This window comes from Nipponia nippon, unplaced genomic scaffold (assembly GCF_047370975.1).
Source record: "Nipponia nippon isolate SJK-2023a ecotype South Korea unplaced genomic scaffold, ASM4737097v1 scaffold_30, whole genome shotgun sequence".
Lineage (NCBI taxonomy): Eukaryota > Metazoa > Chordata > Aves > Pelecaniformes > Threskiornithidae > Nipponia > Nipponia nippon.
The window spans coordinates 6,019,695-6,044,389 of NW_028262348.1; the positions used below are offsets into that span (position 1 = coordinate 6,019,695).

The 24,695-nt window shown below is 50.7% G+C and overlaps 2 protein-coding genes across 12 annotated transcripts; one reads left to right on the forward strand and one right to left on the reverse strand.

The window, feature by feature from the left end:
• Nucleotides 1-415: 415 nt before the first annotated feature.
• LRRC74B (leucine rich repeat containing 74B) lies at nucleotides 416-12,853 on the reverse strand. Of its 8 annotated transcripts, none has more exons than XR_015707188.1 (11): nucleotides 12,713-12,829; nucleotides 12,400-12,542; nucleotides 10,925-11,002; nucleotides 8,995-9,201; nucleotides 7,314-7,423; nucleotides 6,606-6,721; nucleotides 5,832-5,910; nucleotides 5,254-5,349; nucleotides 3,590-3,733; nucleotides 1,750-1,843; nucleotides 417-1,009 (listed from the first exon to the last, which is right to left on the reverse strand). XR_015707188.1 is itself a non-coding variant. In XM_087768578.1 (10 exons), exons 1-10 carry the CDS (start codon nucleotides 12,832-12,834, stop codon nucleotides 1,802-1,804), a joined length of 1,122 nt encoding a protein of 373 aa, XP_087624704.1. In that variant the 5' UTR covers nucleotides 12,835-12,853; the 3' UTR covers nucleotides 1,656-1,801. The 8 variants fall into 8 exon arrangements, 3 of the variants coding, with proteins under 3 accessions (XP_087624704.1, XP_087624706.1, XP_087624705.1); XR_015707185.1 differs by having other exon boundaries at nucleotides 418-1,009; nucleotides 10,925-11,057; nucleotides 12,783-12,853; XR_015707186.1 differs by lacking the exons at nucleotides 12,400-12,542; nucleotides 12,713-12,829 and adding an exon at nucleotides 12,053-12,391 and having other exon boundaries at nucleotides 416-1,009.
• A 71-nt stretch (nucleotides 12,854-12,924) lies between these two features.
• P2RX6 (purinergic receptor P2X 6) lies at nucleotides 12,925-24,341 on the forward strand. 4 transcript variants are annotated; one of them, XM_087768432.1, is made up of 12 exons: nucleotides 12,925-13,103; nucleotides 13,214-13,364; nucleotides 13,574-13,645; nucleotides 17,955-18,030; nucleotides 18,764-18,857; nucleotides 19,151-19,231; nucleotides 20,043-20,184; nucleotides 20,379-20,488; nucleotides 20,986-21,079; nucleotides 22,169-22,234; nucleotides 22,969-23,046; nucleotides 23,246-24,341. In XM_087768432.1, exons 1-12 carry the CDS (start codon nucleotides 12,967-12,969, stop codon nucleotides 23,246-23,248), a joined length of 1,104 nt encoding a protein of 367 aa, XP_087624558.1. In that variant the 5' UTR covers nucleotides 12,925-12,966; the 3' UTR covers nucleotides 23,249-24,341. The 4 variants fall into 4 exon arrangements, with proteins under 4 accessions (XP_087624558.1, XP_087624557.1, XP_087624555.1 ...); XM_087768431.1 differs by having other exon boundaries at nucleotides 23,879-24,341; XM_087768429.1 differs by having other exon boundaries at nucleotides 22,969-24,341.
• The last annotated feature ends 354 nt before the right edge of the window (nucleotides 24,342-24,695 follow it).

Below are 24,695 nucleotides of genomic sequence, written 5' to 3' on the forward strand. Positions count from 1 at the left end.
TTTCCGACAGCAGATGGGCCAGTCTCCAACCACGCAGCCACAAAAGCAAGGAGAATAAATCTTCACCATGTGCACAGGAGACAAGGCGAGAAGCAACAGACTTAAACGGTCATGAGGGAGATTTAGGCAAGAGACTAGAAACACTTCCTCTTGGCGATGACAGCTTTGCCTGAGAGGTTACAAAACGTCCATCAGATGCTGTTGAGAGTGAGCTGCTCCTCCTCTGGAGCAAGGATAGCTGGTTTCTCAAGATCTCACCTGCCTGGGCTTCCCTCACTAGACTGGAAGTGCTTTAGGGCCGCATCAAACACCATGGGCCCCAGTCCTTGCTGGGACAAAAGCCAAGGCACCTTTGTGCATGGCAGCACACTCAATATTGTAAAGGAGATGAAAGTGTTCATGAAAAACTTCTCTTCTGCATGGGGGGAAAGCTAGGAGCCATGTTGCAGGCTCCTCTGCCCCAGTCCTGCCCCCAAATAATGCTTATTAGTAGCTACTAGAGTTAAGCCTTTTGTGGTCACCTATGTAACTTACAGCAGAAGAGTTTCACGTGGAATTAGGCAGTGAGCTTCCCTGGAGCATTAATGCTCATTTTCCAGAAACAGCTAGGCAGCTGGAGAAGTCCCAGAGCACTGCAGGAAAACAAGCTGGCTGATACTTCAAAAAGGTGAAGGGGTGCAAGGAAATTCAAGGCCTCAAAAGGACACTGATCAAAATGAGAGCTGCTCAAGAATTAAGGAAAAAATATAATTAGTGGCAATTAATATGGATTTGTGTAACCTCTGTGCTTTGGAGCGGTCAGGAGCTTGGAACGAGGCAGCAGTGCTGTTGTACTGTAGTACCTTCCACAAGGCGTCCAACTGCTACCTGGCAGTTTTGTAAAGAAACCAAAAAGGAACAATATTGAAATAACACTCAGACAAAAAAAAACGGCTCAGTACTGGAAATGACATCGTGAACAGGGACTCAGCAAATCTTCTGGTGAGTTATTCCAAGATTAGTTCCTAACCTGAAAGAAAACACAACTGAGTTTGGAGGAAAGAGAAACAGCGATACCAGCTGGGAAGATTGCCAGGTAAATTGGGAATAACTGATATTTCAGTGTAACGGGAATATAACTCTCAGTGTAACTCTCCACATGTTAATTCCTCATAACCTTTTGTAGCAGCTGCCAAAGCACAGCAAATTCCTACAACTTCGCACACAAAACCTCCCGCAGGCTAGCTCCACCTGCCTGTTCTCCCCTTCTCCCTGCAGCCCTCCAGGAGGGCAAATCCTGCCTGCGCAATCCTGCCTGCGCAATCCTGCCTGCACATGGAGCAGGCCAGTGCTCAGTTTTCTACAGCCACCTCCTGCTCTCATCAAACCCACAGGACAAATGTATGTTCAACATATATGTCCCAGTTATATTACCCCGTAACACACTGCTGGCTCACCTGGTATTTTTAGGTTCCTAAATGGTATGTTGATAGATTTATTGAGCTTAATTCTCACAAGAAAAAAACACCCAGCTCTGACTTCAGTGACTAATGAATCTATATGTGTCAAGGCAGGGGCAAGTGGATCTTCTCTAGTTACACCAGCTGGTGAATCAGGACAGACTTGGTGTGTAAGAATTCTTTACCCACCTGATTTTTAATAGGATTTTAACTTGCATCTCTTCTTTGGAGATCATAGGAAGGGCTAGGGGCAAAGGATGTAACAGAAACAATAAAGGGTGACTAAATATTTTAAAATATAAGTACTTACATTGATTTAAATCAAGTCCCATAACAGCTTCTGTGTTTGATACACAAATTTTTCATCTAGAGATCGAGGAGGTGTCAGGATGGTTCTGAAATTTCTAGAAACAACCCATATTTACAGATCTTACAACATGAAAGAGACCTCTCCAAATGGTGTGAACAGACAGGTGTGACTCCAAGGCACAGACATTATTTATTAGATACGTAACTGTAAAATAATTTACACATTTATAGGACAGACTCCATTAGGTAAATCGTAACTGCATAGAGTTATTTTCAAATAAAGAGGCTAAACCTCATCTTCTGCTACGAAATAACACTAAGTGCAATTTCACTGGTAGGCACATTTATTAGGTAAATGAAATACAAAAGTGAGCAAAGGGGATTATAATGCTTCTGTTCTAGGGAAAAAAGCATAAGGCAAAACACAGGGCACCAGCCAGCCACTCTGGAAGGAGACTGGCAGAAGCCGTCTTGAATTTTGGCCCCTGCCTTCACAAGCTGCCGTCTCAGAGAGGTGTCACCACTGCCTTACAGGAGAGCACTGCCTGGATGTCCCCAGACCTCGTCAGCTGGTGTGTCAGTGGAAGAGGAAATCAAAACCAGCGCACACTGACGTGCCTGGGGACAGACCAGGCTTGCCTAGCTGGAGCCACAGATAAAGCCAAGATTGTTGCAAGCACTTTATCAACAAGGTCTGCCAACCTTCAGGGAATGAAAGGAAATTATTTGTGTATAGCCACAACTAGGCTAAGGCAGCACTGCAACACCGCTGGGGTTTGCTGCCCTCTGACTGCAGGGCAGAGCTGCCTGTGCCTCCAGCCCAAGCCAGACATCCAGAGCTGTTTGTGTGACCATCCTCGGCCCCTCTCCTGAACTGCGAGAAACTGCTGCAAGGAACCGCTTCTTCACAGAGACCAGGAGAGGGAGAGTGAAGCCAGGCTGCTCAGGGCATAGCCATGATTCCTGTCCCTTGCCCACTGCTCCTCAAGGAGCTCACAATTCCCCCCCTCCGTGAACCACAGTGCCCAGGTGTCCCAGAGAGTGTAGGGAGGATCCACTGGGATCACAGAAAACATCCCAGGGAGGGGAAAAGAGTTGTACCCCATGTGCTGTTGTCATTGCTGAACTACCAGTGAGTGCCAATCCTATTTCCAGGCAGCTTGTAGCATCCATCCTATGTAACACTGATAAAAGCCAGAGCATGCATCCAGGCAATAAGAACGCCAGTCATGACCCAGGACAGGGGCTCTACCCTGCACAACATGGGCTCCACATGAGGCTAAGGAACTGCGGTAGGAAGCAGCTGAAAATGAGTCACCAGTGCATCTGACAGCCAATTCAGCAAAGGCAATCCCAGCTGTGTAACAGAGAAACAAGCCTAAGGCAGAAAGCATTTGTTCACAGCACACCTCTGGATAGGACTTTGCTTCCGACATAATAAGCACGCTCTCGGGCTGCACAGACCCCACTACAGTGGGCTATGGATCCAAGCATCGGCAGCAGCTACAACACATGATGTTCCACCAGACAAATGTCCCTACACACAAAGATGATGATTAAAAAGGAGCCCCTCGACTCTTATCCATGGGGATGCTCTTGCATGTGCTGGAAGAGACTCAGAGCAGGTCGTAGCAGAAATCTTAAAGCGAAAAGACAGAATATCTTCCAAGTGTCAGCAATGATGAAGTAGCCAATATTTGCACAGATCCTGCCTTAGCACTGCCCTGGCACATCCTTGTGTCACAGGCTTGATGAGTGGAACTGGGGCGTTAGGCAGAGGTGCTGAAGAAGCAGCCCCGAAGAGACTCATGTTAAGACACTGCATTCTGGGAATTACCCACCGCTTTGGGCGGAGTCCGAAGCTCAACCTTCAACGGACTTTTCCTCTGCAACTTCATGTTTCCACCATGTCTGAGAAGAAGATTTGGGAAAAGTATTTTCACAGCATCACACAACTCTGCAAGCTCTTTGTTCACAGGGATGTCCTAGAGGGCAAAATCACTACAGGTAAGTAAGCATATGGTATGATTTACCATCCCTCAGAAAATAGATATTGCAACATATTCTGTGCTTTCTCAAACCAAACACAAAATTCTGACACCAGATTGTGAGATCTGGGGCTGTTAGCCCACACGACCACGTCACAGGCAGGTATGCGATTCAACAAGCAGTGGCATCCTGCTCCCAGGGCAAGAAGCAAAAGAGATAAAGTGATGGTGAAGCAGCACAGAAATCAAAGGAAGATATGGTTTTCATGCAAGCTCCTCACTGCACTGCCAAAAGACAGTGAGCTAAAGTGGATAAAGGTGGAAAACAGCCTGTCAAAAATAAGCAAACAAACAAACAAAGATCTGGAGAGAAAGTCAGGACAATGCCAGGATGGATAGTAAGCCCAGAAGAATGGTCTACAGGAAGAGAAGTTAAAACAGCTGGAAAGGAGGAGGTACAAGGGACAGGCACTGAATGACACAGGAAGGCTCCACATTTCAGGGATCATCAGCTCTCTCTTTAAGGCAGATGTCTGGATTGTTTGTAGCAAAGGGTCACAAAGAACAAGATCTGCCTGATTAAATGCTGGTGACTGCAAGGCAACTGTTTCCTCTGAGCTCACCATCACAGTCTCCCTACGTAGTCCACAGTGATAACAGTCAACACAGAGCTGAGGTGCAAGTCTCCCCAACCTAAAGCAGATCTCTACACTTTGCTGTGTTAATTTTGCCTTAAACACCATTGATCAAACCTCCATCTTCTATGAACAGATCTTGTGTAATCACCTCAGACATAGTCACTGACACTGTATATGAGCTAGGCCAGACAAATTCCTCCTCAATAAACAACGGAGCAACTGTCTTCTTTTTTTAGAAATTAGAAGTAGTTGCTAGCTAATTGATCCTAAGGGCATTAGATGGCTACTGGCCTGAGACAGAGCCTCTGTTCCAGAAGTGGTGCTCTTTGGTAAGGCATATGAGATGCCTTGTGCTGAGACCCACCTGGTGACAGCGGGCTGCCTTCTCAGATCTGGCACTGTTCACAAATGGGGTAGATGTTCAAGTAGAAGTTCTTGTACCATGTAAAGGCCATTTAGCTTCATTAGAAATGGGACAGAAATGTTTCCAAAACTGCTCCAAAACATCATCAGACCAGAAAGCTCAAGCTTCCCAGGGAATTTCTGAATTCACAGGTGGCCAGATTCCTCCCAGTGCTCAGCACCTTTGCACTGAGAGCTGAGCCTGCTTCCTCCACACCCTGCTGCTGCCCGAAGCCTCAGCAATGCCCAGCTCAGTGCATTCATGCACCTTGGTGCTGCTGCAAACACACAAAGTGGGGCCTGGGCACATACAGACATGTCCATGTTGTGAAGTTGGGGGTCATTCCCTCCATATACAGTCCTCACTGGGCAGAAACAATGCCAAAGCCAGAATCCCTCTGGCAGCCCTTTGTTATTCACACACCACAAATTCAACCTCTTCCCTCCCTTCCCTCTTCTTTCTGGTGTAACACTTACTGGCAAGTCCAGGATCTCTATGCCAGTGCCAGAATTTGCCTGCAGAGCTTTGAGGACCCCACAGCAGCCTTCACTCTGCATGGGATTTCTGGTCATCTGCAGTCAGAAAAGAAACAGCAGGAAGGTATGTGACATGGGGTTTTTTTGTATGATCCTTGACGCTACCAGTGGTCCCCAGTGGGTGAGACATCAGCGCGGTTTACTTCAAGTGCCAGTAACAGTGGGCCAAGGGCTCTCAAATAGCCATCCCAGTGCCACCCGCCATGCTGAGCTGGACACTACTGCTGCAGAAATAGGATGCTATCCATGCTACAAGACATGGCATGACAGGCTGCAGTTCACACAGTGGCAGGCTCACAGAAATCTCTGTTCACCGAGGAAACTGCTGGATACAAGCCCTCTGTCTTAATGAGAGCATACTGCAACCAGGGGAGCATGGAAGGAGGCAGGCTGGGGCAAGCAGCTCCTTGATTTTGCTGTGGATTTGTTCTAAGGGGTTCCAATCTAGGGCATACAGGCATCAGTGATATTTAAATATGCATAAGAGGCTCCAATACCTTCCTAGGAAAGTTACTCACATTAAGTCTTTTCAGAGTCTTGTTTTCTTTCAGGCCAGCTGCAATGTGCAGAGCTCCTTCCACTGAAATACGGTTGTTGCTAAAAACAGATAAAAGGCATGCTTCAGACACTGAGCTCCAGGTTTTCCATATCTGCATTGCTCAGGCAAAGGATATGCAACCTCCTCCTTCACCCAGCACTGAAAACATGTTATATCCAGAGAGAATTTAGGGCAGCTCCTTCCAACTAAACAACTGTATTTGGGAGATTGGAAGTGCTGAGAAATTGCCAAATCCCACAGGCTGATAGAGGTGAGGCTGACATAGCTCCCTGCCCCCAGTAGTGAGGCTGACCGTGTATTTCCAACAGGCACAGACACAAATGTATGCAACACATGCACGCGGCTGGCCACACAGATCAACACAGACAGAAACAGTCAACGTTCACACCTCGTGCCTCTCTTTTCCCATGCTTGTTACTGCCCAGAGCACCTCGGTCCCTTCCCTCGCCCTTGGTTCCTCCCCTAAACATCCCCTAACAGGCCTTGTGCAATCCCAAAAATGCTCTTCCCCCACATCCCGTAACACATCCCACAGCCCCTCGGCAGTGACCCCAAGTTTAAGGAGAGGAACTGGGATTTGGGACGAGACCAGCAGCACTAGTATTTTGTAACGCTCCCTCTGCCTTACGCACCTACTGCTCTCGGCAGGTAGGCGATCCAAATGGCTGCTGTGGGCTTTGCCCACCACTGCAAAATTGGAGAAAATGTGCAGCAGGACCAGAGTCTGACTCACCCAATGTTGAGCTCTTCCAGCACATTGTTGGCTTTAAGAGCCTCCCCCAAGGCAGCTGCTCCGCTGTTGCCAAAGCCATTGTAGGAAACATCCAGCACTTTGAGGAATGTGTTTGCCTGTGATGCGACATAAACACACAACTGAAAATCTCCCTGTCAGTTGATAGAACCTTGGAGAAATATCCTTTCTACAGACTACCGTCCTTTCTACTGTCCAAAAAGCAGTTGGAGGCTTGCTATACTAGTGCTAGGATGGCACATGTGATTTGCATTGCACAAGAGGTGAAATTAAATTACTTTAGTGGCCCCTTTCAGCCTATGAGGCTGGAAGAACTGTTTCTTATTTTAATGAGAAACTGTTTTCTTTTAGTACAGTAAAAACTGTGTATGGAATACAAAACAATTTCTGTACTAATTTATGAATCAGAAGTGAAATGAAACAATTCAAAACATTCACTATAGTAATTTTGACTCTAAAAAGGGAAAGAACTAGAAATAGAGAAATGAAAACACATGCAATATGTCAATAGACAAAGGATGATTTTACTGTCTTAGTTCCAAGGTCTATATGATCCCAGATCATAGATGGCTGTTGGACAGGCAAGGGCACAAGGCAAACAGCACATCATGGCATTCACGCTCATTTAAACAGATAAAGCTTCATGTGCGTTCTCAGAATTTAAAGAACAGGAGTGAAAACATTTCCTACCCCCAAGCCTTTGGCCAAGGCAGCTGCCCCCTGGCTATGGAAATGGTTCCAGCTGATTTTAAGTTCCTTTAATCCAATGTTTTCTGCTATTGCCATTCCAAGAATCTCACCTAAGAAAAAATACATGAAGCCAAACAGTTTAAGAGTTAAAAGGATTAAGAGTTAAAAGGAAGTTCGGGTTAGTTTAGGTATTTCTTTGCAACTGTCTGTATTACCTCTACACAGGCAATTAAACCCACAACATACTATTTTCTTTTATGCCTCATTTACCAGAAACTGAGGGACAATAAAGCATGTGTTCTCTCACCACAGGTTGCAAATGTAGCAAAGAGGGAGAGAAAATCCAATCATGCGTGGAGATCTGACTGCACAGGCTCATTCTCCAGCCTGATGCGAGTCTGAAAGCTGACACCAAGCAACCAGGTAGCTTTCCACAGGCTCTCGCCCTTCCCCAGCTCTGGCCTCGAGCCAGCTGAAGCCTGCTCCTCTGTTCGGCTAGCAGAGAAGCCAGGTCTGCTCTCTCTTTAATCCCTCCCAGAGCTCCTGTGCCATCATAAAATCTGAATAGTTTTCCTCAGCAAGTGTTCTGCGAGTTTCCAGTGGGGCAGGAAAGAAATGAGGTTGTCAACCAGCATAGAAGAAAAGGAAGCCATCACCAGGCTTGAAGACCAGAAGACTGGGGAGAACTGTTTGTAAAGGCAGCAGGAGGTGAGCAGGATAGGCGTGGAGAGGAAAGCAGCCATTGCAGCCTTCAAAAGTAAAAATGAGGAAAAAAGCAGAACGGATCTGGAAAGGAACAAAGTGAATGGCTGGTGTGTTCCTGGTGGCCAGAAGAGATGAGGATTATGGTTGTTTCCTCTCTTGTAAGCCAGAGAAGCCCACTGAAGACATGAAGGATCTTCAAGGAGGAGGTTATAGCAGGTGAGATACGTGAAGATTAAGGGTTGTAAAGCAGTGGATGGAGAGAAGATGGTGGATTTTTCATGAAAGAAACAATCAGGGGAGAATATGAATCTGACAGACAGCATGGGATGCACTGTGAATGCAAGGATGTAACGATTAAATAACAGCATGCTTAAAAATCGAGAGCGAAAGGAAAAGCAATATGCATTAACAAGGTCAAGACCAACAAGAAGATGGAAAAGAAATAGCCAAAGTCATTAGCAAATGAAGTCTCCAAACTACAAGCTGCCAAGGGTGGTAAAGTATCAGGGAAGCACAACTGCCTGCTTGTTCCACTCTCACACCCTCCCCTTGGCACCTGCAATCACCTCTTGGTGACAGGGAGCTAGACAGAAGGACTGCTGGCAAACTCCATTCTGCTGGTTTTTTTCTGCTCTTATTAAGCATTTTACACACCTGTGAAAGCTGAAATAGTGATCGAGAAAAAAAGCAAATGACAGTTCAGTGAAAGGAAGCCCATCAGAACTTGGGAACAGGGGAAAGAAACAGAAGAGGTAAAGCTTGCAATGCTATAAGAAAAGGCAGAGAATGAAGATGAACGAATGATGATAGCTTGACACTGGTTTGGCCTACAAAGAGCCAAAAATACTTTTCAGGAAACTGAAAATATTAACCAACCCTACTCTTCAAAGGTCTGAGGCAGGCAAGCAACTCATTAAGCTGCATTGCTAACTGCCACAGCACCCCTCTCTGTGCAAGGTGCAGGACAGCACTTTACCTGCTTTGTCATCGAACATGTTGTAACTCAGATCGAGAATTTCCACTTTGCTGTTTGCTGTGATGGCATCTGCTAAATACTTTGCTGCATGATCATCAAATTCATTTCCTGAGAGCTGGAGGGACACAATTGTAGTATTTTCTAGCAGCATAGCAGAAAAGGCCTTAGCTCCTTCAACACCTAATTTGTTGTCAGATAAATCAACAGCTGGGGAAAGAAAAAACATTATCAGATCATCAAATCATATCAGCATCTGACCTCTACACTGCAATGGCAGAAGTAGTGCCAGACTTGGAAAATAAGAATGGTGAACCTGGTCTAACACAGTATTTTAGTAGGAACAACAGAACTTAATTTTTGAATTCACAACCTGTCCCCAAGATAGGCTCATTCACATTTTGCCACATGAATATGGGACATGAGACAAAAGTGCTCCTTGTACATCTGTGCTTCCCACTCCAGGCACAGCCTACACTCAGCTAAGTTATCCCGGGTTTCTTGGTTCCTCATCATGGCTTGAAAAAAAGAGCGTAGGCAGGGATGTGTAGGCTAAATGTAAAACAGGAACAACAGACACTGAGACCCAAATACGAAAGCATGAACTTCTCTGCCCACCTACATACAGAATGAATTTTCCTAGCACAGAAGTAACAGAACCCTAAACCTCTAATAGTGAATCCAACCACTAAAGAACAAAAATAAGGAAATCCCATGTTAACGGGGGTTTCATAGCACTGAACCTGTGCCCTTCATCCACGATTACTTCCCAACAAAGCCTATGGGTTGCCTTCGTTACATGAGAGTTGTGTTCTCAGCTCTCTAAACTGACCTTGTTCTTTGTGGATAAAATATATCCTTCAGTGCAGCAACCAGCATGACTTATAGCAAAGTTCTGGCTGTATCCTAGCAGAGGCCTGGAGATTCAGACACTGAAACAGGAGGTTAATGCAAGTGCTGGAAAATGTGACACAGACACAACAGGGACTCCACGCAGACCCATCCTGGGTCTCTGCTCTGTGCTCTTCACACAGAAGCAGAGCACAGGGACTCCTAGACTGTCTCTGCACGTAACAACTTCAGGTTTGGCAGGGCTTGTTAGTGCTTCTGGGTACGTGCTGGCACAACCAGCTGTATCCCACCGAACTGCCTTCACTGCACCTCAGGTCTGCGGAGCCAGCGCAGGACCCTGCGACGCGTAACCCACAACTCAGATAACCTGTCTGCGTATAACTGTGAGTTGCTACTTAAATTATGAAAGGCAGGAATATCGACCCTGGAAAAGCAGGGCCTAAAACCATGATCACTAGACACAACACTGTCTGGCTGAGACTTAAATTCAGGAAGCACTGCTCTGCTTCTGCTCCCTGTATCTGTGGTATCTGTAGTCTAATACTACAGAGGTATTAGACATGTGAAATGTCCCTGGGAAGAGCAGACATGTGCTGCTGCTAGAACAGAGGCTTGCACATTCATTCTAGATGGGCTTCTCTTCCACCTCTCCCTACTTAGAAGCTCCGTTTTCTTAGATGCCAATTGTGCAAATTCAACTTACAAAGCCTTAACCATTATTAACCACATCCTCTGAATAGTGTAGGTTTCAGGTGGATGTTTCTGATCCACAATCAAAGCAGAAACTTGCTCTTTCTCCTGGCTTTCCAGCAGCTTCACAGGAAAAACAGCGTGGGGCTGACTCCAGTTAGTGGCATCCTAACTTCACAAAAGTAAATGCTATGAAAACAGGTGGAGAAAGGTGATGAAGCAGCACAGTTTTAAACACTCACTGTTCAAACAGCACCCCAGTTCTGGTACCCTTTTCACAACACAGAATCACTATGACAGCAGGACTGCTTAAATCCACAAAGAAGCCAGCACAATTTCCTCCTCTACAGCAATGCATCTACCAGAGAACGGCAGACGGGAGAATACAAACCTGAAACATAGCAGTTTTCTTTCAGCATCTCTGCAATTGCAGCCGCCCCTTCTCCTTGCAGCCAGTTGTCACTCAGGTCTAATGTAAGGACAGAGGTATCGACCATCAAGGAAAGAGCTAAAGCCTTGGCACCCTGCAGCAAAAAACCCCCCCGAACAGGTCATTTACAGTTTCACTGGGTTCACAAAGCTCTTGGGAATGTTTCTGTTTCAGCTCCCCTTAGTCTGGCAGGGCACAAGGGGATTTCACAAAGCCATCAGCAGAATCGTGCAAAAAAGATCCCCCTTCCAAAATCATTTAAAGCTAGGCTGGAAAAGCCAACACTGAATACAGTTTAAGATATTTAATTTCATTTATTTTATTAAAGAAGTAATTTCTCCTTCCATAAAAATGATGAAAAATACTTCTGCTGTCAATATTCATGACGCAGTGGAAAAGGAAAAGGTTCTGGCCCACTGTGCCTGACAATGTACCCCTCTGGACATCACTTCTACCTGGCAGTCTGGGAGTACAGCCATAGTAAGCACCCCTTTAGTTTACTTAGAGCTGCTCTGAATCCTGACCTCAACATTTAAGAAGGCTGTATTGTGCCAGTATCCTGATCTGTCAGTGGGAATTCTTAATTTCAAAAATATTTACAATTAAACAGAAGTATGGCAATGACCTTGTGATTACTCAACAGATACTGGAAAATCAAATTATTTTCTCCAGCCTTGGATATCAGACACAGGAAAATGAACTGGAAGGGACCTCAGAGAACTATTCCAGATAAAATAAACTTAAAAGGTTTATCACCAAAAATTAGTATGAAAGGCTGCACCCTTTTCATGGTGCAAACTACACTTTTCCAAAATGCCACGCCCACTGAAAGCAGTTTTCATGGGTGGGACTACCTGACACGAACCAATGCGTGAATGTACCAAAGGCTCATAATTTCTTCCTAAAAATATTAATTTAAAAAATGTGGAGTACCCCAGGGGAGACAACATACTCTCAGGAAAAATTCTCAACCCAAAGGGGAAGAATGACACGTGCACATCCCATCCTCCCACCTCCACTCCCACATCCAGGGAAGGAGATGACTCCCGTTCCTGAGCCCTGCAAAACAACCTGCTGACAAATACCCACCGCCCGCTGAACACCAGACCTCGCCTGGCATAACACTGGCCCCTAACCGGTGTCTGAACCGCCAGCAAGGCAGGCAGAAAAGGGTCCTGGACATGTTCTTGACATAAAACGTGGGCTGCTCTGATCCGCACAGGAGTTGCAACAACATTCTCGTTAGTGGGAAAGACAAAACTGGCAGTCCCTGGGTTGGGGTGTTTGCACTGGTTTCTGGGACCAGAGCTTAGTGTGACGGCAGGGTCACGGAGGGGACAGCCCCGGCTGGCTGATGGGGTTTGCAGCCCCTCTGACGCCCCAGAGCCCCGCGGCGGGTGTCCCTCACGCAGGGTGATGGTGCTGCCGTCCCTCACCCGCGGGCCCAGGCCACGGTGCCGCAGGCTGAGCGCGGGGCCCGGTGCGCGCCGTAGGAGGCCGGAGGCCGGGGTCACGCCGCAGGCCCGGCATGCGGCCAGGTACCGGCTCTCTCCCGCCGGGTCGCCGCTGTCCTCCTCGCCTGCGGGGAAAGAGCGTTGGGGAGGGTTTCACCGAGTGCTCCCACGAAGCCCGCCGCGTTGTTGCTGTTCCTACACTGCCGCAGCGGGGACGCGGCCAAGGCCCGGGCCCAGGCCAGGCCGCTGCCTCCCAGGACCGGCGGGGACAAGCCTGGCGTTCCCCTGGACCCACCCCGGGGAAACCGCCCGCGGATGCCAGGCCGGAGCCAACCCCGCCTGGCGGGGTCCGCCTCACGCCGCACCCGAGCTCCCCCCGTCCGCGCCGCTGCCGCCGCCCCCCGCTGCTGCCGCCATCTCCGGCCCGGGCCCGGGCCCGCCGCGCTGCTGCCATGGCGACGGGGCGGGGCGGTGCCGCGGAGGGGCGGGGCGGTGCCGCGGCGGGAAGCGCGGGCAGGGCCGCGGACCCGCAGTCCCCCGCCGGCCGCCATGACGGGCGCGGCGGCGGGCGGGCAGTGCGGCGGTCTCCTCGACTACAAGACGGCGAAGTTCGCGCTGACGAGGAACCGGCGGGTCGGGCTGTTGCACCGCCTGCTCCAGCTCGGTGTGCTGGGCTACCTGTTCGGGTAGGGCGGTCCCCTCCCGCCGCGGCGAGCCGGCCGCCCCCGGGGCCTGGCCCTCCCGGAGGCGGCGGGGCGGGCCGGAGGTCCCCTCAGCGCGCCTCGCCCCCCTGCAGGTGGGTGCTGCTGGTGCGGAAGGGCTATCAGGACACCGACCCTGCCCCCCGCGCCGCCGTCGTCACCAAGCTGAAGGGGGCGGCGGTCGCCGAGGTGGGGGGCGCGGGCCGGCGGCTGTGGGACGCGGCGGACTACGCCCAGCCCCCTCAGGTACGGCCGGGCCCCCGCGCTGTCGGCGCTTCAGCCGCCCCGGGGGAGGGAGGTGGTTGGCAAAAGCTGTGGTAAAATCCTTTGGGAAAGGAAAGGCGAGGTTAACATCGTGAATTACAAAGCCATGAAAAGAAAATGTGTTGTTTGTTCTGCTGCTGAGGAATGTGGCGGTGTAAATCCCCTGCTGAAGGTGCCTTCTTGCTTCCTAGGGAGAAAATGTGCTTTTTCTGGTGACCAATTTCATCGCCACACCAAAGCAAGCCCAGGGCACCTGTCCCGAGGTGAGTGAGCTGCACTGTTCCTCAGCCCAGCGCTGTGGTGGGGTTAGATTTGTAAAGCCAGTCAGTGCTGCTGCTCTGTGGCTCTGCAGGGACTCGGAAAAACCCAGTGCAAGACCAAACAGAAAGGAAAAATTGATTTTTTTTCCAAACAAAACTGATTCCCCTCATTCTCATTGCTCCATAGAAACTGATTCCCCTCATTCTTAATGCTCCGTAGATCTTACTCGCTCATTTGCACTTGCTCTGTCATACCTGCATGAACCAAGACGTGTATCCAAGTAGTCTGGCCAGAATCACTTGTGGTGACCAGAAGGATAAGCGACACTGTCTGTTGGGGTCTCGCCAGCTTTCTGGGCTTCTTGAGGGGTGGTAACACTGTATGATCTTTACAGGCTTTCTGCTGCCTTTGGACAGGGGCTGCTTCGGGGAGGCTGAGCTGTGTTGCCCCATTGCTCTTGCATTTCTGCACTGCGGCTGGCATCAGCACTGCCATCCCCAGCTAATATCTCTGTTACCTCTGTTCCTTCTTGAGTCTCGCACATATTCTTGGTTTCTTGACTTGCTGCTCCATTCTCTTACCTCTGTTCTGCCATTTTTCCTGATGCTTTTACACACGCTCCATGGATACCTGTGTCATGTTTCCTTTATAACTCTTTGCTGCAGGACTAGTATCCTCTCCATCTTAGTGTCCTATTTTTAGGAGGAATGGAGCACAAGGTCTAGGTGGTTTCCCAGTCAGCCAACACTTAGTGCTATATGTTGTCTGGGAGAAATCTTCCCTTTAAGGCTGGATGCAGGCCAGCTCCTAAAATGAACTCTTCCAAGCTGGACTCTGCTCGGCAGGCAGGAGCAAATGTCTTTTAAGCTAAGCCACTACTGGTACCTTGTGCCTGAGCCAAGCGCTGTTTGTCCTAATGGTCCCTTTGGCTTTTGCTGCGGCCTGCTGTGCTGTGCCCAGCCTGGTCCTGCCTCCCAGCTAACCCTGGGCTGCAGGCTGCTGGGCTGCTCTCCAAACTCAGCCCCACAGAAGAGGAGGAGCAACCCTCGTTTTGAGTCAGGGAAAATAGTACTAATGATCCCTCTTCAAAATATTGAGAACTCCTGAAGTACTGACAGCTGCAGGAATATCCCCAGGGGAAGACATGTGCAGTAGAGCATTTCAGGGCTCTCTCTCGCAGGCAGTCACGGGAATCTCTGGATGCTTATTTTTGCAGTGTGCAAGCCAAGGATACAGAGAGAGCTGAGCATTTCATCCCATTACAGTGCTGTGGAGCGTCTGGGTGCCTGTCACAGCCTTCGCTCTGTGCTACTCTCCGGTAGTTACTCAGTTCCTGGCTTTGGGGCTGTAGCTGACATTCATGTCTGGAAAGCTTTGAAGATTTAGCAGTGACAGCTTTTGACTTTGCAGGAAGTTCAGAATATTCTTGATTACCGAAGTATTCTGTGCTGGCAGACCAGGGAAAAGCCTGGCTGGGGCCAGCAGCAGCACCCAAACACAGGATGGGTGGTTTTAGCAGCTGATGTCTGTGTTGAGCTCAGATCTGTGGCTGAGCTGTGACTTATCTCTTAGGGAGACATTTCAGTGTTGATCTCACATACTTTGAGTGGTTGGAAACCCTCTGCCTCTAGCTGCAAGGCGCTCTGAAGGTTAATGAAGATGATCAAAATAGACTTACAGCCAGAAGGCATTAGTCAGGCAGTGCATCCACTCTGTCCAGATACAAGCTCTGGGGCTAAGGGACCAGTTCACTTAAATTATGGTCTTTAGCACATCCAGCTGTGCTCAGCTCGTTCAGGTCCAGATGCTGCTGATGGATGTGCACGTGAGCGGCACTGGTCCCAGCCCCAAGCAGTACAGGACCATGTCCTAAGGTGATGAGGGAGGTGTTAGATTTTGGAAGAAGCCTCATCCTTCTTTGCTCACATGTGATGCTACTGGTGGTTAGCTCTCCGAGAAGGTTTACTTTGTTTCCTGGGCCTTGGTACGTGGCTGTATAGCTGTCGAGGGCTGGGAATCAGCAATTGTTTCTAATAAGATTAAGAATAAAGTCATTCTCTACCTACATATTTGTGACTACAGAAAGTAAATATAAACCTTTCAGCCCTGAGGTTCCTAATGCTTGTGCACAGATCTCTGCTGTCAGCACAAGCACCTCTTTGCTGCCTCTGTCTGAAATCACCCTTGTCCCAGGAACACAAATGCTACGAACTCTGAGCAGCATCTGAGCTCTGCTGTGAGCACCTTGGGGGATGTCTTCTAAAAACATGTAGTAATTCACCTGCTTGTCAAGAAACCTATTCTAAATGCTGGTGTGTTCATATTCCTGTCCCATCCCAAACCTGCAGTTCTTGGGTAGGTTCCTCGAAAAATTTGTTACTCCTAATTTTCCCAGGCTTTTAGATCCTTACACAAGCAAGATGCAGGAGTGGTTTAGAGAGCTTTAGGAGGACAGATCCAGGGCCCCATGAGGGCTTTTAACTGCGTCCAGATCTCTTTGCTTCTCTCACAATGCACTTGTGGCAGTGTAACCTGGTTTGGATCATGCCCGTGGAGAATGCCAGCACCAACAGATTGTTCGAGGCTCATTTCCGTTAAAAGGTGGTGGAGGAGGTTGAAACCTTCTTGGCCAGGTTTTAGGTTTTCAGTAACACCATCACAGACTTCAGTACCTGAATTTCTTCCAAGCTTTGCAGCTTGCATGCCCTGAACACCCAGAAGTGTCTGTCTGCCAAGTGGCACTTGTCATGTGTCTTATTACCTGGACTTGGGAAGGGACTGATACACTCATCTGCAAATATCTGTTGTCTGGGTCCTTCTGGAGGCTGAATTCTTGGCATCTGATTTGGATCTGGGATGACAAAGTGCTCTCGTTAGTGCTTATTACAGCATTGCAGGTGGGTGCTGCATGCTATGAAGGGGCCATCAGTGGAGGTGAGGGGCATGAATCTAGTAGCCATCCTTCTCAAGCAGTTGGGCAGGACTCCCTTGTCCCTCTGGTAGTCATGTGGGCTCGCCCTTAGATACCCCACCTTGCTCCCAGGCCACCTCCTCCCTGGCTCATCCGGCCCAATGTTTGCTGTGAATCACACATTCATGTGCACACCTGTACTCACAGCAGCTGGCACCCAGGCACATGGGCCCCTGTGACATCCTATGGTTCCTCTCCAGCTGCTGGCACTCAGACCCCCATAGACACAACGTGCATACAGAATAGAGCCCATCGCCCAGGAAAATAGTTGGAAATCAAGTTTAGTCCAAAGACGAGACAGACTGTGCTGATGGGGTGCAGGGCATGGACGGACCACCATACTGACCAGCCAGCTCTGTACATGCAACCAGTCCTTTGCATCCTTTTATCCCTCTATTTTCCAATGTTTGTTTGTTCTTTGATCACCTAGATCCCTCCTTTTCCATGCCTTTTCTTCCTCCCCTAAACATCCCATCAGCTAAATGTCCATCAGCTAAATTCCAAAATGCTCTTCTCCTGCATCCCATAATGATTCCCATACCCCTAGGCAGTGACCAGCTTTCCCCCCGACCTCCCCCCCCCCAGCCCAAAGTTGCTTCAGAGAGCTGCTCCTCTTGGCTCATTATGGTGGGTTTCACACCTGGAACAAGGGGCTGAGGCTGTCCTGGGGCAGCCCTGGCAGGGCCTGGACAGACCCCCCTTCTTCTGACTCCATAACTGGGGTTTCCCCACAGGCCTTTGGGCCTCTGTGCCCCGCTGGGCTTGGGGAGGTGGGTTTCTGACAGGCTGGTGACTCCTGCTGTGGCCTGGGGGAGGGTGTTACTTGTATTCCCCCCACCTCCTATCATCTCTCTGTGTTTGAATAGGAGCTTTTTGCTGCTCCTGGCAATCTGGTGGGTCCAGAGTGAGGGTGAAGCTTTCTGTGTCTCTTGTAAAGCTTGTTATGCTGTATTTAGGGTCTCTTCAGCTCTTCCCCAGGGGAATTGTGGTGGTGCTTTACAAGGTGCTTAATGGGCTCTGCCATTAAGGCCCTCTTGAACCCAACTGTGCTTGTTCCCAGTCCTAACTGAGCTAGCTCCTGAGGCTTCCTCTGCCTCCGAGGCAGACAAGGCAAGCGCCCCAGAGAGTGTGGAGACAGGCGGGAAGGATTGTCCCTCGGAGATGCCTCTCTCCTTGCTGGTTGGAGGCTGCACAGGTTCTGGACATGGTGGATGTCTTCTGTAAGCATTTGGGACATGCTTGGAGAAACAGGAGCGGCAGCACAGAAACATGGGTGAGTGACCGTGTGGCCTCAGGCAGCTGTGCAGCGCAGTAACAGCGCTTCTCTCTGTCTCTCTCAGAGCCCCTCTGTTCTCGATGCAATGTGCACAGAAGATGCAGACTGTCCCATGGGAAACCCAGTGGTTCGTGGCAATGGTACTGGGTGCTTTGCTAAAAAACATAAAATCATTTAATTCCTCATGTTTGGTAGCAAACATAGGCACAAAGGTGCCTGATTGCCTGAGTTCGGTGCTTTTTTTAAGTGTGCATGGAAGTGCTCTCAAGCCATTTATTCTTGGCAAAACCTTACAGTGACCTGTCGGCCAGACAAGCAGGTGCTGCGGGCACGAGGCACTGTCACAGCAAATACAGGGGTGCTTTGTTTCTGATGTTGGCTGCTGGAATTGAAACCACTGTGCCATGTAATTGGCAGGTTTTCCTTTTGTAATAAAACCTGGCTTTTATTTCATGCTGATTAATATTAGCAGCCCATGTGAGTTCAGCTGGAAAAGGATATTTCAGCTCTAGGAGGTCGGTTGCCAAAGCTTTGTGGGCGGGATTGCCCCAGGTCATTGTGTTCCCACCCGGGGAGTGGGTGGCTTCAGCAGCCATGGGGCAGGACGGGCAGCGCTGGACAGACGGACGCTGACAGCGGCAAGCAGCTTCTTGTCTTTGTAAAACAGCTCCTGTCGTTCGGCCTTGAGGGAGGGTTTCAGAGGGAAGTTGTTTTCCCCACCCAACGCTGAAGATGATGCCAGGGTTGTCTTTGTGGTTCAGGTTTTGAGAAGGCCAGAACAAGCCTGTGGCCAGGGCGCTATCCCAGGAGGGGAGCGGCAGAGAAGACGTTTTGAAATGGAATAGTAAATGATATACATTGTCTCATTTCTAGGGATAAAAACTGGGAAATGTGTGATGTTCAATACCACCCATTCCACCTGTGAGATCTATGGCTGGTGTCCTGTGGAGAACAACACCCTGCCCGGGTAAGGCACAGGGTGAGGGGACAGCAGGCGTTGAGAGCTTTGGTTCCTTCCCTCTGTGCTCTGTGTAACCAGGGGCCTGATCATACTTGCCTGGGGGGCAGCCAGGCTCAGGGAGATCTTTGACATTGATCTACTGGTCAGTTAAGTCCAGAGAACTTCATGCAAGAGTATTTCTTGCGACTGTCCATTGTAGCCAAAGTCCCAGGATTGTGGAAGAGACTGCAGAGCGAGGGGAGTGGGGACATGCCTTGGCCACTGTGCAAAATTTGAGTTCGTTGGTGGTTGTTTTCCAGGAAACCTCTTCTGGCTGAGGCGGAGAATTTCACTCTTTTTATAAAAAATACTGTCCACTTCACCAAATTTAACTTCTCCAAGTAAGTATGATGCTCCTCCAGCCAGCCTGTGTGTGCAGCCTAGTCCAGCCTCTGCGCTGAACTTGTCTGCCTAGGGGCTGAGCAGCCAAGGCATCCAAGAAGCCATGTGCTGTCCAGGGTGGGTGGTGTCTCGGGCAGTTACAGTTCAGGATGTTGTGTTAAGGAGAACACTGGTCGTTTCAGCAGGACCGGTGTTTGCAGATGTAAGAGGAATGGGATGGGGAGCCCTCAGAGAGGAAGTGGTGTCTGCCTGTCTAGAGCACTGCAGACAGAGCCGGACAAGGCCAGTCATTCCCAAGGTCTTATTTTACCCCAAATATTTTTGCATTTTAGTCCCTGCAAAATGGTTTCACAGTGGCCCAGGCTGCACTGGCCTCCCAACCCCAGGCATGCTGACTGTGCTGCCTTACTCTGGCAGGAGACGTGGCTTGGGGCAGCTGAACTGCCCTTGCTATCACCCCTAGAGTGCCAGCTCAAGCTGGGTCATTACATCTCACAGCAGTGGGAGCTAGGTGCCAGGGAAGAAAGGAGAAGCACAAAGGCAGAGGTGGAGGAGAGGAGCTGGGAGGGGAAGGACCATGGCAGGTGCTATAAAGGATGATAACTCCATGTGTGATTCCTCTAGGCTGGTTTCCCTCCACCCTCTTTCCAACTGAGGCTTTAGGAGAGGCAATGACTAGCTCCCCCCAAAGCAGGAGCATCAGTCCTGCTCCAGTGGGAGGGTCTCCTTTTCAGTCCTGCAGGAGGGCTCCCTGTCTTCCCACACCCCACTCCACCCGTGACAGCTCCCCCTCTCTCTCCCCTGACTCAGGTGCAATACTTTGCAAACCAATGACCCCACCTATTTCAAGAGCTGCACATACGATCCGTTCTTCAACCCCTCCTGCCCTGTATTCCGTGTCCGTGACATGGTGGAGGCAGCTGGAGAGACCTTTGGAGACCTCGCACTCATGGTACTTGTTTTTGTTTTTTTTTTTTTAAAGTATGGAAGATGACTCCAAATTCCCCAAGGATGTGGGCAAGGGGTGGGGCACAGGACTGACCCCTGAAATGCTAAGGGAGTGTGTGATCTGTGAACATCTGAACAGTAAAGAACTCTGCAAATCTCTGATTCCGTGCTCCTCCTGGAATAAAATCTGTTTTGCAGGGGGGGAGCATCGGAGTTCGCATCGACTGGGACTGCGACTTGGATCACCCCGCTGCCCAGTGCCAGCCACAGTACTCCTTCAGCCTGCAGGACAGGAGGTACAATTTTAGGTGAGGATGCTGGGACAGTGGCCACACGGGCCTGTGGGTTGAGCACACGGCAGTTATTTGAGATCTCAGTTTTCCTGATAGATGCTCTGAAAGGAGCAGCAGGATGTGGTAACTCAGCGCAGGGTCTGTCAGTACCAGAGTGCCATGGTAGTTCCTGCAGCTTATAGCTCTGCTCTGTTTGGAGCTGTGCAAGGCATTACCTGCCTGAGGGCAGGGACATGTGGCTGTCCACATCCATGCTGACCCTGAACTGGAGCTGCGTGCTCTTAGTGACCCCGGGCTGGGTGCTGGGCGGACGCTGATGCCCCGCTGCTGATGCCGAGCTAGTGAGTCCTGGCAGCATGTGCTTCGCCCACGTCCCAGCCCACTGGAGGACACAGGATGTGCACAGGTGCACAGTAGCCCCAGCAATCATACGGCACTGGCATCCCTCTTCCCTCACTGTGGGCGCAGAGAGCTGCCATGGCTTTCTGAGCCGCGTCCAATGTCTCCTGCAGAACTGCCTCCTACTACTGGGACTCCCAGCGACAGCTCTACCGGAACCTGCTGAAGCTCTATGGCATCCGCTTCGACATCTCCGTGCATGGCCAGGTACCGTCTCCTCTGCAGACCCCACATGCGCAGTCCTGGCCACCTTGTCACCAGGGCTGACGCGTCGCACCGCTCCATGCTGCGCTTTCCTGCAGCCAGCCCCGTGGCTTCCGGCTGCTGGCCTTGCTTCTCCCCGCCGTGGTGAGCTCTTCACCTCTTTCCAGAGTTTTCCAAGCAAAGCAGGAAAAAATGGTCTCTCCCATTTGAAGAGAAACACCTTGGTAATGCCTCGAGCAGGGAGGCTTCCCTTGTTGAGAATTTGACATGGGTGTTGTGAAGTGCTGGGCCCTGTAAGCAAGGTGAGCTTTTCTGGGCAGAGGGGCTGTCGGCATCTCTGAGGGTCCCATGGTGGGAGCACCCTGGCAGAGATCAACCTGAACTTTTCTAAACCTGGACAATTAATCCCTTCTTGATTAATTATACCCTCGGGGAGAAAAGGCATGGGCATGATCATGGCTGATGCTACTCTGCAGCATCACTGACAAACTCAATACTCAACTGTGCAAGATGGAGCCTGTGCTGAGAGGACTTGCCGCCCTGAGAGATGTCCACAGCTGGTCTGTCATGCTTAGCAGTGGCCTTTTCACCTGAAGAGGGTGAAGCACGCAGTGCAGGACAGGGTGCACCACTTCTGGGTAGTGAGACAAGGTCCAGGAGGTGTGGAGCAGGAGAGAATAGCCGGGAGAGAGACAGGAACCCGAAAATCTTTCCTCAGAGATACCAGACTCATTTGAGCAGAGGGACACATCACATCAGGGCCGGGTTTGCTAGGATGTAGTTCAGTGGGTGGCAGCTGCTGGGGTCCTGCAGCAAGAGGGAGGCTTCCACTGTGCCTGCAGGAGTAGGTGAGTCACAGTAACCTCTGCTGCCACCGAGTCACAAGCTGCCTCAATCCCTTCTTTGACAGCCAAAGGGGTTTTGAGTCAAGGCAATAGTAGTCAGGTTCCCACAGCTGGGCATGGAGAAATGACCCCGGTTTCCTCCAGCACCTCCCTGGCTTTAAGCATGCTGCTCAGTGGGGCTTGTCCCACAGCCCTCTCACCGCTCTCCACCCGCTGTCTTCCCCCTCCACCCACTGTTTCTTACCAGGCTGGGAAGTTCAGCATAATTCCTGCTGCCGTGAGCTTCGGCACCGGCATTGCATTCTTTGGTGCCGTGAGTACTCCAGATACACTCTTTTCTGATCCGTGGGTTGGGATTTGCCACTCATCTGTAATTTCCCCTGCCTGCCTGGGTGCAAGGCTTCCTGGGTGCCTGCCAGCCTGAGAGGAGGGATTGTCTGGCAGGGTGTGAGCTCCCATTTTCCTGTTTGTGATCCTTAGCAGTAATGACATTGCTGGATCAAGGATCCTCAGCACTGTCGGGGCACATCTCATGGAGGCCGGGTGTTTGTGTTGACCCTGGGAAGGCGCATCGGAGGGGCATTGCTGGCTGGTCTGCTCCAGCTGTCTCAGCCAGCAGGAGAGAGCACGTCCTCTCTGTGTTTCTCCCCTGACTCTAAAGGGAGCCAGTGTCCAGCTCCAGTGCAGACATGGCGTTGCGGTCATGGAGACGAGGCAGCCCCTTGTAGAGCACCTCTGTGGCTCTCCCCTTTCAGCAGAGTAATGAGGAGCCTGGGCTCCCCGACCTGCCCCCTCTTTCCTCCCGGACATGCTCATCCCAGTCCCTTACATGGCTGTGACGGCGGCTCTGTGCTGGACTAGCCCTCACCCTGTGTCCGTGCATTGCAGCCCAGATGATCACATCTAACCTCCTGTGTGGCTAATGGGAGCAGGTTGGGTCAAAGAGGACCTGGTGGGGCTGCTTGGGTGGCCTGGGTTGGCAGCAGGTCAGGCTTGCTGCCCCCAACACTGGCCAGGTGCTGCCCTGCTGCATTTGTCTGTCTCCAGGCCACGGTGGTCTGTGACCTGGTTCTGCTCTACCTGGATGCGAAGGCTGACTTCTATTGGAAGGAGAAGTTTGAGGAGGTAAGGATGGGGCCACTTTGGAGAGGTGAGGTTGGAATGAAGTTTTGCAAGCGGATTTAATTATTTTTCTGCCCCTTGGTTAAAACCCAATTCACACAATGTGGGAAAACCCCGGTGGAGCAGTTCTTAGTCTTCGATTCTGGGGCTTGGTGGCTGGTATGAACTGAACCTGACAGAGGTTAAACTCTTCCAAGTTTAGTGACAACAGGCACTGGCCGGAGTGGAAGAGAGGGACCCAGCTGGTGCCCGGACTGCAGGGAAAGCTGTACCATGACCTCAGCTACTGTTAAGACACCAAGGAGTCCCCAAGGGGACCTTACCGTAGAAACCTGACCCAGCTCCACATTTGTTCACCCTCTTCCAAACTGAATTTGGCTGAACTCCGTGTGGAGACAGGGCAGCTCTTCAGAGTGCGCCGTGGCGCTGTGTCGGTGCTGACGCTGTGGTTCAGTGACAGGTTTTCTTGCTGTGTGTGATTCCCGTGTTGGCACTGCCCAGCCCTGGTGAATCAGGGAGTCGCAGGGTGTGGGCTGGGAGGCCCCCGCAGAGCAGGAGAGCTGCCAGCCCTAGCTTGGGTCATCTTTGACTTTGTCTGGCCAAGTCTTAGAAATCTCTGAGGACAGAGATCCCCCAGCTCCCAAGGAACTGCCTCAGGGCTGCACCATCCTACTGGGGGGAGAAAAAGTTGTTCCTGATGCCTGATCTCAGATCGCGAGTGGGGGTCTCAAACAATGAATCTGGTTGCATGGCACTGAGCAGAGCAGCACAGGACCGCCTGCCTGGGCTGTCCCCTTGTCTCTAGTATAGTAAGATGTCCCTGTTCATTTTGCAGGCAAAACCCCCTAAAGGTAAGGCCGAGGCTGCAGCTTAGGGACATCGGCAATGCTCTGCCACAAGCACCCTTCACTCCGGAGCAACCTCCAGGTAGATGCGATGGGGGCATGGCTGCAGCCCAGGTGGAGGTGGTCTGGTTCTCTTGGCCCGAGTGTGCGCTGCTGGGGTTAGGGTCTGCCTTTCCTGGAGAAGCATTTGCATCAGCAGAAGTTCTTGGCTCCTGGAGCACAAAGCAGCTCCCAGCAGCTCCATGTGCAGCTCCCAGCACTGACCTGCCGGTGACTGAGCAGAGCCATGCTGCGGAGCTGCTGCAGGAACTAGAGCTTGCTGGGAAGTGGCTGGCCAATGCTCAGCACAAGAGGCTTAAAGCACTTCGCGCTTCTTCACGTTCCAGATGGCCGTGGGCCTTGATTTCCCGTGAAAAACAGGGATGCAATGAAATAAAGCTGTTCAGAAAGCGGGAGGTGGCTCTATTCTGTCTCTAGCCCTGGGGGTGGCTGCAAAGGTTTTGTGGTGCCAGTCTTGCACCTCGCAGCACTCCGCATGCTTCCAGCTGGGATGGCTTCACACGAGCTGCCCAGATCCTTGGGAGCTTCCCCAGGGAGTAGCAGGGCTGCCCCCCCACCCCACTTTGGCTATGCTCAGGGAGGGTTTAAGAGCTGAGCTTAAGGCGGCAGCCCTGGGCTGGTACTTGCTTGCTGGGGGGTGCAGTGGCTCCTCTGCCCCCTGTTCCTGCCTCCTGCCAGGGCTGATGCTCAGCGAGGACAAGCGCAGCCCTGGGCTCAGCCTGGGCAGTTTGGAGGTGCTGAACCCTG

What these genes read in the sequence shown, in the direction of transcription:
- LRRC74B (XM_087768578.1), bottom strand. Translation starts at nt 12,834, where the DNA reads ATGGCGGCAGCAGCGGGGGGCGGCGGCAGCGGCGCGGACGGGGGGAGC. An exon ending in ACCGTGGCCTGGGCCCGCGG is followed by an intron (nt 11,058 to 12,399) that starts GTGAGGGACGGC and finishes TTTTTGCTGCAG; the next exon opens with GGTGCCAAGGCTTTAGCTCT. An exon ending in CTGGAAGAGCTCAACATTGG is followed by an intron (nt 5,911 to 6,605) that starts GTGAGTCAGACT and finishes ATCTGTTTTTAG; the next exon opens with CAACAACCGTATTTCAGTGG.
- P2RX6 (XM_087768429.1), top strand. Translation starts at nt 12,967, where the DNA reads ATGACGGGCGCGGCGGCGGGCGGGCAGTGCGGCGGTCTCCTCGACTAC. An exon ending in GAGAACAACACCCTGCCCGG is followed by an intron (nt 18,858 to 19,150) that starts GTAAGGCACAGG and finishes GTTGTTTTCCAG; the next exon opens with GAAACCTCTTCTGGCTGAGG. An exon ending in GACAGGAGGTACAATTTTAG is followed by an intron (nt 20,489 to 20,985) that starts GTGAGGATGCTG and finishes TGTCTCCTGCAG; the next exon opens with AACTGCCTCCTACTACTGGG.